We start from the raw sequence: 15,567 nt of genomic DNA on the forward strand, positions 1-15,567 counted from the left end.
GCTGATTTGTGGGAGCAGACACATTGTCAGAAGCAAATTTTAAAAATCCAGACAGGAGTCCTCCTGATTGCTGTGTATTGGGATTCTGCTGTGTTTGGGGAGATGGTTGGGAAGGTGATGAAAATAAACCAGAGAACAGGCCACCCTGCTGAGGCTGACTCCCCATTCCCTGTGTTTTATTGTCTTCTGTTGTGCCCAATTTCAACAACCCAGAAAGAATTCCCTGTGGCTGAGGAGTTTCTGGTTGTGATGCACCTTCCACCGGTTTAGGAGGAGCTGGATCTATCTGACTGCTTTCATTGTTATGGGGATCTTTTTCAGATGATGTTTGCCCTTCGGATAATTGCTCTGTCATGCTCTGCGTGGCTCCAGTGACCACTTCCCCTGTATGTGGCTCTGTTTGTCCACTAGGTTTGGTCAGTGTCACAGCAGGTGTTGATGGTGGTTTCACCGGTTCCTTTACCGGTTCACTTGGGGATACTTTAAATAAGTTTGAAAACCAGCCGGTTTCTGCGTTTCCTTTTGGTACACTTTCAAGAAGTGCAGCACGACTTGGTAAGGCAGACTTTACAGGGGTGGGGGATGGGCTTTTTGGAGGGGTATTGGCTTCTTCACCAGATGCAAACTTAAGAATACCTGAAAACATTCCTCCTTCTGCCTTTGGTGGAGTTGCTACAGGGGTACTTTCTGAAGAGAAGAAAGGAATTTTTAGTTTGCTGCCTAAAGATGCTTCCTCCCCGGGCTTGGCTTCACTCTGGGAGGCATTTTCTGGAGGAACTGATGAAATGAGTGTGGACAGAGACTTCTTAAAAGGACTGAAGAATCCTGTTTCCTCCGAAGTGCTTTCAGCTTTTGGTTCAGACGATGCAGATGTTTTTCTCTGTTGAATATCAGGTAGCTCACCAGAGGATTCCGTTTCTGGAAGAAGCTCAACTGAACCACTTCCTGAACCTGGTCTCGTCTCGCCGGAGGACTGCCGCTCTGATTGTGAGTCATCTCTGTTGGGATTTACAGGACTTTGTTGTGAACGACTGACGACAGGAGAAGGGCTTTTTTGCTCTGATGGCTGGGGTGATGGTTGGGGTGATGGCTGGGGTGATGGCTGGGGTGATGGCTGGGGTGATGGCTCTCTGGATGGTGGTGCACTGGAAAAAAGCCTCAAAGGACTAAGCCTTCCAAACATGGATTCAAACCCAGAAGCGGGCTGGTTAGCGGGAGAAGCAGAGCCCTGAGCTTCAGTGCCAACACTTGGTGATGTCCGATCAGGATCAGACTGACGACTGGGTTCAGAAGACTGAAAGGGCAAAAGAGACTGAAGAGAAAACTTCTTTTCAGTTGTGGGCTCCTGAGAGGCGGGTGGGACGACTGCTACTGGCAGAGAAGCATTGCTACTTTTAGGAATGAATGAGAGCAGCTTTGAAATGCCAGACTCGGGTTGATTTGATGCTTCGGAGGTCACCGGTTCTGTTGCTGCGGTACCCCCAGACGTTTCTGTGGCTTCTGTATTAGCTTTTGGGATGAAGGAGAGCAGTTTAGAGATGCCAGACTCCGCCTGTGGTGGTTGAGGAGAGGTGATTGTGCTGGAGGTTTCTGCGTCAGTGGGAGACTTCGATCCTGTGATTGTACTAAAAAGTGAGCTCATTGCATTTTTTACACCAGCTATTCCTTGTTCAACAGCACTATCCTCCTTAATGTCAGGTTTGACCTCCGTTTCACTACTGTCCTCAGGTTGTACGACTTTAGCGTCAGTTGGCAGTGCTGGAAGTTTTCTTCTGTTTGGCTTGGGCATTGTTTCGTAGTTGTTGATCTCCTCCTCTTTCACAGCCAGATATTCAGACACGGAGTGAATTAAGCTCTGGAGTTCACCCATTGGATCAATGTATTCATCGTGTGGTTCTTCCACAGGAGACAACATGGGATCCAGCACATGACCACCTCTCCCTCTTCTTGAAGAGCCTCCATAAGGTGACATGGCACTGTCAGGGTAGTAGTAACTCTCATATTCATAACTAACATCCCCCTCAGTGAAGGTCAGGTCATCCAGTTCCTCCTCCGATCCGAAGGAATACTGCATCTCATCTGAACCGACTGAACCGTATTCACTGCCGCGAATCCTGAAAGCTTCTTCCCGAGCAGCCTCCTCCTCACGAAAGGCTGCGTAGCTCTCCAGTGTCTCCTCCAACGCCGTCTTTGCCCACAGCCTGGTCTTGTAAAGGAGGCCTTCTCTGTCTGACTGCTGTCGGAGCTCTTTGACAGAGGGAATGATATCGATTTCGGGAGGAGATGATTCATCCTCAAAGCTGCAGGCTTCCTTGTAAACCAGCCGAACTTCTCCGCTGCTGAAGCCCCGCCGCTGTCTGTGCGTCCGACCACTGAGCTTCTGCGAATCCTCTGGAGACAGCACGTCATATTCAACCGTCTGATAGAAACGAGTACCTTTGGACTCAGACGGACTGTCACTGATTCGGTAGATGATGCTCTTATCCTCGTCCTCCCACATCTTTTGCTCCGCATCTAAGTAATCGTCCAAGACGCCAGAGTCAGGCACTTTGTATTTGCTCTCCCAATCATCCACACCCATACCCGAGTCCACTGGGATTATTCTAACTCCAGCCTTACTGCTTGATTGCCTTCATATCACAAATAATAAAATAAAACAATGGAAGACACGGTGCCATGCAGGAAGCGGGAGAACAGCATGCAAGAAAAAGAAAAGTGGAGCATTAGACATTAAGACTGTGTTAGGGGAAATTCAGAAGCAGAACAGCAAAGGAAAAAGACACACGAGAAAATCAAAGTGTCATGATTTGGTTATTCTTCTTCTTCAACATTTGATGACGTGGAACATTAAAATCCTCTATGAGTGAATTCAGAGGTGTGTTACATGATTACCACATCACGGGGTTGTGGCAATTTATCACAAGAGGCTGGCGATAATGAAGACTGACAAGATTTCATGAAATTGTTCATTTGTACATGTGAGTGTGGCAGGTTTGGGAGTTAGCGACATTGAGACAATTGAATATCGACACAGCACCACTCCTGATATACTTTCTTCCCTGGTCTGTTCACCTCAGACATTCTGATGTTTCTGATATGGTACATTTATAATCAGTCTGTCTTTCAACATCATTTAGAGCAGCTTGAAGTTTGGGACTGGGTGCCAATGTTTACAGGGTCTTTTTGGACTAAAATATATCACTGATGTGACTTGCATGGAAAAGCCGTGGCTATAAAAATGGAGTGGAACACCCATCGAGACAGGCTCTTGTGAACTGAAGGTCTGTCCATAGTAATCTCCACCGTAACGTTCGTACAGATTAAAGCACAGTGGGAAAGCGACACTCTTATCTCTGCTGCGAATTCTGCATCATATCACAGCGAGTGAGCCAAAGGTGGATATTTTCATTGGTTAATAAAAAAACAAACAAATGTAAATCCGTTGGAGCAGACATCACACACACTTTAGTTCAGGGGCCACATACAGTCCAATCTTATCTTGAGTGGACCATATGTGTAAAATTGAGCCATAATAACCTTTAAATTTAAACTTGAACGTTTTTCTTTATTGTGGTGTAGAGTATACCTGATGGAAATCTATATTAGTAAATATTACAATTTCTGGGGTGTTTATTCCACGTGCATGTTTATGTGTAAGCGCTCTTTCAAAGGATAAAACTCTTTCTTTGGTAATGAAGTCTAAAAATAGGGTGTGCTGGAGGAAAATATCGTGCAGGCAGGAATATTATTGCCGAGTTTTAGATGGAAGGTTGTGTGTTTGTGCCTGAGTGGTGTGACTTACCTGGCTCCCCTCAATTCCCTATAGTCTATCTCATAGTTCTGAACTGACTCTGACTCCCGGGACAGGCTGGGATGTTGCGCCCTCCGTCCGATCGGGTACTGGTGCATGGATGAATTGGTCTGGGAGGTGCTGTGGTATCGTGGAGGTCTGTTTCCAGTCTCGCTGCGGTAGTCGCTGTCCCGGTCGTCCATTGCACTGTCATGGTCGTCAAAAGCTGCGCATGGTAAAAGTATAAAAGTAATGACATCAGCTCAAAATCTGTGTTTAAGTTAAGTTGAACCAGTCTGTGATATCTGCTGGGTTACTTTTCATAACTTACACATCTTTTCTTGACCCAGATCCAAATCATTTGAACTATTTAAATAAAATCTCTCAGTTTTAACATGTAATGTAAAGCCTTTCTTCTATTTTTGATTAAGTACAGGGTTTTAGAAGACTTGCAAAGCATTGCACTATTTTGAATTAACATTTTATGCACCGTACAAATCAAATATAAAAATTAGGTTGTCATTTATTTTTAATTAATAATGAAACACAGTAAATACCAAATAATTTTTGTTGTCTGCAACATTCAGAATTTGCTGAAATCCAACCAGCACAGAGTGAAAAACATCCAAAGAGAAACGTCAATCAGACGCGTGCCTCTACAGACACACTCTGCCTGGATGAGGATCGCCCTCTAGGGGTGTAATGGATGCAACACAACAACCAATGGAAGTGAGATGAACACCAAGCAGCATCAACAAGACAGATGAGATACATTTTTCAACCACTGTAAGACTTCACTGGCAGGAGTGAATGAATGCAGAGTGAACGCACAACAGCTTTCAACGTGCTTCTGTACCATGCAAGTGAGGACGGATTCAAACAGCCGGTATACGTACTCTGCTGCTCACTCCATCCAAAATAACTCCAGCTGCCTGGTGGCACCGAGGGAAAGTGTTCAGTGAAGAAAAATTACATTTTATTACGGTTGATTCCAACTCGTAACTGTAATATATATAAAGATAAAAGAAATGACCCACATGAAGAAACCAGAGGAATTTTACAACAACTGCACCGTCAAATTGATTGTTTTTGAGTAGGTTCATTGTTGACTCAAGAAATTAAGAAATTAAATGTATATTTTCCCAGATTTATCTTGTATTTGCCTTTTTTTTTTTTTTTATTTAACATCTGCATGCTTCCTCTCACAGTTGTTCACAACATACTGCTGGACAGACTTGAAAAATGCATGGGAATCCGGATTTAAAATTTTTAACGTTTGTAAAGCAGATATAGAAGATTGATGGATGAATCATGTTTAAAATAAACAATAAAAACAATACATCAGCTTCGACTAAATAACAATGTGAACGTTCACTGCCTCTTATACACACATATAGGCCACGTGAAAGTGCTGCCTCTTGAATGTGGTCCATGATTTAACTTGATTTGAACTCACAGCACTGAGCGGGAACAAACGCCATCCTCCTCCTCTGGACCTCGTCCTGCAGAGGGTACTGCCATGGAGGGACACGACACAACGGGAAAGGAGGAAAGATGAGAAAGAACCGAGAGAAAAATGAGAGGAAAGAAAGTTTTATCAATCCATGGTAACGTCCAATTGTCATTATTCACAATCAGCATTTGTTTCACGCACAATATTACAGAACTGTGTTGTTTAATTTTATGTTGTTGTATGTGAGGCGAGTGGAAAAAAAAACAAACATTAAGTGATTTTGTTAAAGCTGTTGTTTTTATATTTGTTATTTATGTTTTTACCCAGTAAAACTTGAGCTGCTGTTTTGTTTTTGAATTTGACTTTCTAAACCAGGGGTATCAAGCACATTTCAGTTCAGAGGCCAAATACAGCACAGCTTCATCTTAAGTGGGCCAGAACTAGAATAGTGCCATAATAATCTTTAAATTCTAACTATAAAGGTTTTTTTTGGTTGTGCTGCAAAGACTACGTGATCAAAATGTCTATATTTGCACAAAATAGTTGTTTTTTAAAAGTCTATGTTTTCTATGAAATTTTTACAATTTGCTTGGTGGTTTGGCCGGATTGGAGCCTCATGTGGGCCGGTTTTGGCCTTATGTTTGACACTCCTGATCTATACAGAAGAGGCATTTTTCCAATATTAGTTGATTTAAAAGTATTTTCAAACTACTACCTGTTTTTAAAAAAAGGTAGTTTTAGGCATAAGAAAGAATGTTGAACAACAGGAAGTCATTTAGAGACGTCAAATCTCCATCTGGCAGGATCATTTCAGATCCAGGATATTCTGTCGATCTGTATTTTGTGTGTCAAATACAATCCTTTCCTCTTCTGCATGTAATTAATCAGCCGAATGCATTTCATTATAATCCAATCACAGCTTGATTATAATTTCAAGAGCTATTTTTTTTTCTTATGAATCCCTTTAACTAGAATGTGATCCAAATCACACAACAAATCAAATCATTAAATAACTTTCTTGTCCCGTTATACGTTGGCCTGCCAGTACTCAAAATCAAAATCTTTTTGAGTTAATGTGTTGATGTGTTGACGAATCAATTATCTGTCTTTGTATGTGTTTTAGAATGTATATTATTTTTAATATATCAAATATAAAGGCCAGCTCTGATTAAACTTCTGTATAATATTTTGAGTGTGCGTGTTTAATAACCACTATCAGCCACAAGATGGCGGCAGAGAACAAAATCTGTCACCATCAGAGTAAACGGAAGGCGATTAGAAGCAAAACTACACAGAATCAGATTCACAGAACTGCAGTAATCAGCCCATTTGCGGAAACTAAAGATTTCAAATTTTTTTTTTTAACTATTTCTTGCTTCAATTTTAATTAAATTCCAGAAATTGAACATTGGAAACGTTAAACTACTCTGGCCTTTCCAAAACAGTGACGCAGAGCATCTAAAAAAGCAGAATGCTGACTAAAATGAATGTTTTATTAATAATCAGTGGGACTTTTACCTCGTCGTGTATCTGCATTGTGTTAATCCGCTCCAGTTTGTTGGTCCAGTACTGAGCCTCGTCCTCTGGGATGTCTGCATGGACGTACGGGACACAATAAGGGAGGAAGATTAAGACAAACAGAGGAAAGAAGTGGGAGGGTGAGCCGAGCGAAGGTGTATCCAGATGTACGAAGAGGTGGGAAAAAGGTGGTGAAAAAGAAAGCAAAGAGACAAGAATGTCAAAGCCAGAACATGGAGCAAACTACTACAAGAAAGAAAAAAACCAAACAAGAGGCATTGCAGCTCCACCCCTCCCTGAGTCGCCTTTCCTCCATCCTCCCGTCCCGTCAGGTCTCGCCCGCCCGCCCGATGTGCCGGAATCTCATATTCATGTATGAGTACAGAAATAGAGCAAGTATCTCTCTTAAGGCCTCAGAGGTTCCCCCCGGAGCTTCTGGAAAGAAGACTGGGCCGACTCCTTTTCCTACTGTACAATTCCTACTGTGCGAATTCATCTCGAGTGAGCCGGACCAGTGAAATAGTGTCTTTAAGCTTAAACTTTAAAGCTTTTCTTTGTTGTGGTGCGCAGTGTACGTGATGGAAAACGTTGATATTTTCACAAAAAAACTAACAATAACTCCAGACAATGACTATAATCTCAACATAAAACCAATTTTGATGAAACCTTCTGGTGAAATTTACAGTGAGATGTCCAGAAAAATTCTCCTACAGCTGTTGCATTATGGGTGTTTTTACACCTGACAGCATGGCTTTGAGGCTAATGCTACTGATATCTCAGCTCGGGTCTCAGTGTTGTTTTCGCTACTCTTATGAAATGTGTTAAAAAAAAATCTATGTTTTCTTGAAAATCTTTACAGTTTTCCTGGTGCTTCGGTCCGATTGGAGCGTCTTGCGGGCCGGTTTTAGCCCGCAGGCCTTATGTTTGACCCTACCCCTGTCCTACGTCGGGATATTATTAATGATTTCTTGTAAGTTTAGAGAAAACCTGCTTCTAAAGTCTCAATTTGCTTTCAGTTGCACGAGTTTGTGTTTGAATGTAGTTTGATGAACGACAGAACGGTCGTGTTTGCGGCTTTACAGCTCGACTCGGCACAACTTTGACAGACCTCAGGATGATTTGCTTTGAGATGCGACTTCCTGACCTGCTTCTGAATGTGCAAAATGCTCTTTATATGCTTGTTTGCACCATGGGGGGATTTTCCAGAGCGACTGCGGCACCAGCTTTCTTTCTGAAGGCTGTACCCACGGTTTGTTGTCTTTTTTTCAGATCGCATCAGTGTTGATTTTTTTAATAAAATTTTGGTTTATGCTTGAGAAGTACTATAAACCACCCAAAGAGATGCTGGATGGAGCAACAAGTGGAGCCGACCCGCTAAAATCTAAAGGTATCATGTACACAGGCAGGCAGGAACGTTTTGCAATGATCATCACAGTTTCCTGAATTGAATTGCTTTACCAGAGCACATGCATTTAACTCACTGTTTAGTCCAGTTTTCTATCATTGTACAGGAAGTAGTTGGAAGGAAATTTGGTGATTTGACTCATCCAGAGTTAAATATTTTGATCGGAAACGCGTGAAGGTTTCTCCCTCTGGCCTGATTTCACAAACATACAGCTTTATGGGGGTGACGAGTCGAGCTTTCCTCCACGTGTAACTCACTATTGATCTGTGTTGTTAATTAGACGTCAACTATTTCCAAAAAGATTTGAGAAACGAAATGCCTGAGTGGGAAAATGACTTCCTGCCGGCAGACGAGACACCGGCCAGACTCGACCCGGCATCAGGTCGCAGCTGAAAATAAGAAAGGAAAGAGCCACTTCAGACGGCTCCTTCGGATTAATGGAGCCTGCAGAGGAAACTAAATCTGAGGGAAAATGTCTATTTACACGACGCTGCTCCAAAAATAAAGCCAGCTGAAAAACAGGGAACTATTATAAAGACTTTCTGAACCCTGGTGGTGCTTCCACAAGTCAGCAGCTGAGCAGAGTCACATGATTTACAGGTCAAAGATGAAGTTTGAGGGTTTGAATTGATTGAATTATTTAATTTGACGCTTTTTGGGGTTTCTGCTTTCGTCTTTTCAACAGATACAAAAATAAGTCAAAGTCTTGACAGAGTGTCTTCGATGTCTTTTAAATTTGGAAGGATTTCCATTTTAAACAAAATTGCTGTTAAACATGACATATTTACCACTTTGAATTCTCATTTTCTATGTTTTTCTGTCTATTTTGATTCTGCGGCTCGACCAGCAGCAGTGTGTGACACATTGAAATGCCTCTTTTGTATCAGCAGTGACTCTCGCAGCAGCAGCACAACTATAAATGTCTTAACATGTCATGAAACACAGATTGTGATTGGCTGAGTGGGACGGGGGAACGTTACCTCCTCCGGTCTACATATCTTCTGCTTGAGAAAAAAAATGTAAGAAATTCGGACAAGTCATATTTCTGCATTTAAATTCCTGCAACTGCTGTATGAGCGATTGTTATATTGTATTTAATGAAATAAATAACAGCTTTTCACATCATTTATTCCTTTTTGTTTATAAATATTATTTATTAAAACTTGAAATGAAACTATTTAATGACCTTTTTCGCTTCATGAGACATTTATACTAAGTATGATAACACTGATAGCTATAACAATATAGAATTCAGGAAGACAATTACAACCTGCTTCACAATTAAAAGCTTCTTCGAGGCTTACGCAAAAACATTTCGAGAAAAAAAAGTAGTTTTTGTTTGAGAAAAGTTCCGCATTTGCAAGGTAACGTTTTGAAAACTCAGTCTGTTTCCATAGAAACGGCAGAAACACTGAAAACGATGTAGCCGTTTGTTTTTGTCATGTAACCACACACACACACACACACGAGCACAGAGAACAATACGTTCTAAACATTAACAATAGGAGATCAAGACGACCCGGTCGGATTGTTCTTACAGTGACTGATGACTTGGTGAACTCTGCTCCACAAACATAGGAAGAGGCGACGTCTAACGATCAACGTTTCAAGTGACAAGGCATCATATCTTTACTGTGGTTGTGGTGCGCAGTAGCAGCGTTTGAGAAAAGTTGTGTTGTCTCTTGTGGAGACTGATTCGGAGCGTTTTCAAAAAGTTCCATATTGGGAGCTTTTTTTCAAAAAGTTGCGTTTTCAGTGGCTCCGGGCAGCGATGTTGTGTAAACGGACAACCAAAACGCAATAAAAGTTTACAGTTTTTCTTTCAGGAAAACTGGGCCTTAATTGGCAAGGATGTAATGAAATCATATATATTTATCTGTATTTTATCCAGATTTTGTGAAAATGTTCACCCCAGAGTGACATTAGGCCAATGGAGGATTCCATTACATTTTGGAGGTGATCCAGAAACTTTTTTTTTTTTTTTGAGTCCAGGTCATCCTTTGGCGGACGTCAGAAATCTCTGATTGTTCTTGTTTTGTAGTAAAGCTTATTGTCCACTCTATTTAGGCTTCAGTCTACCACCGCTGGGCATGAGGACGAAATCTTTACAGCTTCTACTAGAACGACTCCGTCTCGGGGACTCGGTGGAAATCGATTGGTGTGTGCGAATTAGTCGGCTGAGAGTCATCTTCTTAGTTTCATGTGTTCTGTGAGTTTGGGACGTACCGAAGGGCAACTCGAAGCGGGCGTCCAGCAGGACTCGGTGGAGAGTCGGGTTGGAGGTACCGCAGATCTCGTCCTCCCTCATCAGCACCTCAGAGTACAGGGCGGTCCACTCGCCCGGACCCTCCTGACGGCCAGAGACACAGAAACACCACGAAGCAAAGATCAGAGCAGAGCGTGTGTGTGTGTGTGTGTGTGTGTGTGTGTGTGTGTGTGTAGGGGGGGCTCAGGACAGAAAATATCCAGTAAACCTGAAAGCGAGCGACAGGACGGGGGCGAGTGTTTACTGCACTTCAGACTCTTAATAATAACCTCAGTCACAGACTTCACAGAAAAAGTTATTATGACGACACTAAACATCATGTTTTCAAGAATAAACGCTAAATATAGATGTTGATTGTTGGTCTTGAAACTCAAAGAAGCAGGCAGGCAGACACACACACACACACATACACACACACACACACACACACACACACACACACACACACACAGAGTCCCAGGAGATCGAGACGCTGGTGCTGGCCGTACTGTCGTAATTTAAAACATTAATTATTTCTACTTCTATTTCAAATGACAGTAATTTATAATCAATTAAAGTACTCTTCTGTCTCTTTTAGTAAATTCGGTCATTTGTTTTGATCATATTTTTCTCCATATCTTACAAAGAAGGTGTGAATTATAGATAAATTTCATACTATTGGAATGACCTGATAAAAAAAATGTCCTGCTAAAAGAAAATTGTCTTTATTGTTTACCCAGTAAGTTCATAAGTTTTAACTTAGTTGTAACATTTATAAGTATTGTTTTATTTTCTTATTTTAAAATAAACACTACCAAGTGATCCAAGTCTGTTTGTGTCGACTCACTACGTTCACAATACCACAAAGGAATCTGACAAACAGAGCATTTATATAAACCAAAATGTATTTCTACCTAACTTCATTTTTTTTTATATATAAAAAAGAAAAAAATTTCACTCCTCCATCCAATACCAAGGTTGGAAGGTCCATGTGACAAAATGTGTTCAGCCAGTAGTGAAGGGGTTAATATGACGACTCATGTAAAACTCCAGCAGGCAAATACAGACAAATCAGCTGACGGTGCACTCTTTGGTATTACCCCCATCAAAAGACCACAGGGGGAGAGTAGCAGGAGCTATTCAAGACATTGACCAATGAAAAACATGGAGGATAAAAATGTAGAATTGAGCTGCATTACCTCATCAGACTGCCGGATGGCGCTGAGGGGAATCAGCGCCGTGCCGATCATCGTGTCCCAGATCAAACCTTTGTTCCAAAGCTCCACCACCAGACCTGACTCCAGATGACTGATCTCACTGTGTGAATAAACACAAAGACGCGTTACAGCAGGGGGTCAAACACAAGACCCGTGGGCCAAAAGCAGCAGGCAAGTGGCTCCAATCCGGCCAAACCACCAAGAAAATTGTCAAAACTTCAAAGGAATCTTTTATTTTATTAAATTTTTTTACAAGAGTAGCAGACGAAACAAAACAGCGGAGATATCGGTGATGCTGCCATAAAGGACAGCTTTCTTTTTACCAGCTAACGAGCCTCAATGCCGTGCTGTCGGGGTGAGTTTGTAAAAACACCCAAAATGCAACAGGAGAAGTTTCTTTGGGACGTTTCACTGTATTTTGCACTCGAAGGTTTCATTAAAATTGGACTATATGTAGTCATTTTTCTTCGTAATTGTTTGGTTGTGTGACATTTTCATGATGAATGCTCTGCGCCACAACAAAGAAAAACTTCAAAGTTTAAATTTAAAGGTTACCGTGACACTCAAGATGAAATTGAACTACAAGTGGCCGCGTAACTCGACATTCCTGCATGCAATCAACCCTGGTTTCAGGATGACAAAACGTTTTCGTTAAACCTTTAATGGTTTAATGCAGCCGATTCTGAACCTTCGACTGAACTTATCAATACATCGTCGCTAAAGATGTAAAGATGACGCGGCATTATCCTGAGCTCAGCTGGGGAGGACGTACGACAAATTGGCAGCAAATGCACATATAGTGACAATAGCTGCAAGTTTATTGATCCAAATAGCTCCAGTTTCTTTGTAAAACCCTCAACCACAAGATCTGTCAGGAAACTTTTCCACTTGTCAAGGTATTTAAGTCGTCGTAGCTCATCTCTTATTTCACCAACTTAAAGAAGATATTTTGCACAAATTTTAGTCCAATGTAATGTTGATAAGATATGGGGTTTTTTGCAGTGTACCTCTCAATAAGACATGAAATACCGTCATAAACATGTCGTCGTGGGCACCCGTGGTAACATGTTGCTGTTCCTTGTGTTTCTGGGTCAGTGTGTACTGCTGTTGCACAGTGACGTGAGAATATTTGCAGTTCCTGCACTATAGAAACAGAGTGGGAGCTGTCAGGGTGAATATATTGAGCTGTCACGTAAAGATCATGTGGTTTTGTCGGAGGTTTCATTTCAGTGTTTTACAAAGAAATTTGGAGGGTGACTTGATGGACTGGAAAAACTTGGGGAGCAAAGAAGATGAGATCCCATAGAGTTTAATCTCCCAGAGGTTGAATTTAACCATTTTTCTTCCTCTGGGTTTAAAGCAGCGCCGCACATTAACCACCGCGAGGTCAGCGGGCCGCTCCAACCCCGAGATTGTGGAGTGAAGTGAAGAACGGCTGCCGTCATTTTCTGACAGATCTGTCTTGAAGAGAAAAACAACAGCCAGACCGTCTTCACTGCTCGTCACATCCACACTCCCATTCATATTCATATTCATATTCATACGCTCTCAGTTCAGCTGTCCATCATCTCTGACGGAACTGCGCTGCTGGGAGCTGAGAGAAAACGGGGGTGGGAGTTGGGTTGGAAACTATTTGGTCCAAATCTGAGAAATTGCAGGAAATGATCTACCTTATGCAGACTAAGATACCCAAGTTGATCATGTTTTACATATTTGTGAATACCAATGTGGTGCTTCAAGCCAAAAATGATATATAGCTTCACCGTCACTCACAAAAACGCAGCGTTTTTATTCCAGAAAAGTTGTGCGTTTGCACAGCAACTTTTTGAAAACGATGTTCGCGTACATGGAAATGGCAGAAATGTTGAAAACTATGTAGTTACCGGGTTACTAGTCGGTGCTGTTGTTTGTTTTTGTAATGAAGCCACACACACGTGCACAGAGAAGAAAACGCGATAAACATTAACAATTGGGACAGAAGACCAAGTTGGATTGTTCTTACAGTGACGGTTCAAGTCCCAGGAGAGGATGGACTGGGACTGCGCAAAAAAATGATTTAAATCGATTAATCGAATTTGTGGCTATAAAAGATTTTTATTTTGCAAATTCAAGTTTTATTTCTTCCCACAGTTTTTGGGCATTTTTTGCGTTCCGTTCTCCCATTCCTCCTGGGTTTCTCTAGTTGCTGTTGCACTTTTGCGTGAAGCTTGTTAAAGCTTGAATTTGTTGAATGACGGAGCCTCATTTACTTTTTATTTTTAAATTGTTCATATGAATTTTAACTCTGAGGACAGTCACAGCAATAAAGTTGCACTTTTGACAACATATCTGATGTCTGCACTCATTTTTAAGTGCATTGAGAAAAAAAACTAAATCTAATCTCAAATTTTTCTTTTAAAAAATCGTAGAGTTTATTTTCGGGCCAAATCGCCCAGCCTTCACTGGGAGTCATGACACTCTGGAGGTAAACATTTGTTGTTAGTGCACATCGACTCCAGCATGTGCAGAAGCACTGTTTACTCCCTTAAAGTCTCTGTGTCTCACAAAGTGGTGCAGCTTTGCATCTTCCCTCCATCAAAGGCCATCTATTATTGAGGGAATGGTTTTGCTGCACAAGGGAATGAAATGATGTATTTTTGAGACTCAGGAGTTGCTCATACACAGACACTCCGGGAGGAGTCAGAGAAGGAATGGGTGGAGGAAGAAGGATGTGTTTGTACCGGACATTACCAGTACAGGACGACATTGAACCATTTTAAAAGTGGAGTTGCTTTTTTCCAGTGTTTGTATTAAGGTTACATCTTCCCTCTGGGCTACATAATACAGCCAGACATGCACATATAGTATCTCAAACAAGAGGAATAATTACTCCTATGTTTCTTCCAAAATTCTAACCTCCTTATTTGTGAAATGTCACATCAGGTTTGATGCACATTTTTAAGCAGTGGTTTGTTGCTGATGTCTCACATTTTGAAATGTAATAAGCACCTTGTTTGAAATGGGTATTCCTTTTCAAAAACAATGAAATCCCATTTTCAAGGCTTGACACATTTTTATGCTACTTTTCATTCAGTGAACTATTACGATGATTTGCAGAATGAGTTCCTAAACTACATTTCATACAATGACAACTTCTTGTCGAGCCAGACAATTTGTAATGTGCCTTAGGAATCCTCTCACTCTGCTTCCTTTCAAGTCAAACTTGTGGGGGGGGGACCAGAAGCACAATGATGCAGGTATTGGCAGCGTAAATAAGGTCAGAAGAAAAGGTTGCACTCAGACAGTTGTAAGTCGCTCAAGTTGTCCTAACCTGATAAAATCACAGGTCAGAAAACTAATAAAGGTTGATGTGAGCAGACAGAAAAAAGGTCACGACTATTTGATGGTGAAACACGACTTAACGGGCCGACAATGTGACATGAATCATTAGTCAATCGCTCAGGTATTCTGAGTCCTGATTGTCTTCGTCAGTTCACTCGTGGCATTCTGGCTCCCTTGCTTCGATTCTTTTGGAAGCAACCCGGGGATGAAAGCGTGGGTGAAACAAGCTGATCTGAGAATCTCGCACTCTGCTGATCTGTGACCACTTCCCACAAAACCTCAAAAACCTTGAGGAAGACATAAACCAGCAGCAGGAGACACTACTGTCCCCTGAGAACAGGAAACTGAGGCCACACTTGAAGACGTCACTAAAAATTTGATATTTTCTAGACTTTAAATCTGATTTTTAGGTTTTTTATTGTCTGGCTGGTCATGTGACATTTCAAAATAAAGTCCAATTTGAATGCTGCTGCAGAACCACCCAAAACAACCTCCATTATAACTGTATTTAACTGACAGTGCAAGAAAGATGTTACCAAAGAGAAAAACGGCGTCAATGAATATTTAATCCTCTACATTTAGAAAGGCGAGGAACGGTTCCCACTTTGCAAGAAACTT

The 15,567-nt window shown here is 41.5% G+C and overlaps 1 protein-coding gene across 1 annotated transcript in view; it reads right to left on the minus strand.

Annotated features, from left to right (window-relative positions):
* The window catches only part of unc13ba (unc-13 homolog Ba (C. elegans)), a 181,484-nt gene that overhangs the window by 136,285 nt on the left and 29,632 nt on the right, over positions 1–15,567 (minus strand). The window contains exons 4-9 of the mRNA XM_080466529.1: positions 11,611–11,728; positions 10,393–10,516; positions 6,762–6,835; positions 5,247–5,304; positions 4,687–4,722; positions 3,803–4,016 (exon numbers count right to left, since the gene is read on the minus strand). Coding sequence (XP_080322655.1) covers positions 3,803–4,016; positions 4,687–4,722; positions 5,247–5,304; positions 6,762–6,835; positions 10,393–10,516; positions 11,611–11,728 — 624 coding nt within the window. The remainder of the gene's footprint in view (positions 1–3,802; positions 4,017–4,686; positions 4,723–5,246; positions 5,305–6,761; positions 6,836–10,392; positions 10,517–11,610; positions 11,729–15,567) is intronic.

Source organism: Lipophrys pholis (assembly GCF_963383615.2).
Source record: "Lipophrys pholis genome assembly, chromosome: 7".
NCBI classification, from domain to species: domain Eukaryota; kingdom Metazoa; phylum Chordata; class Actinopteri; order Blenniiformes; family Blenniidae; genus Lipophrys; species Lipophrys pholis.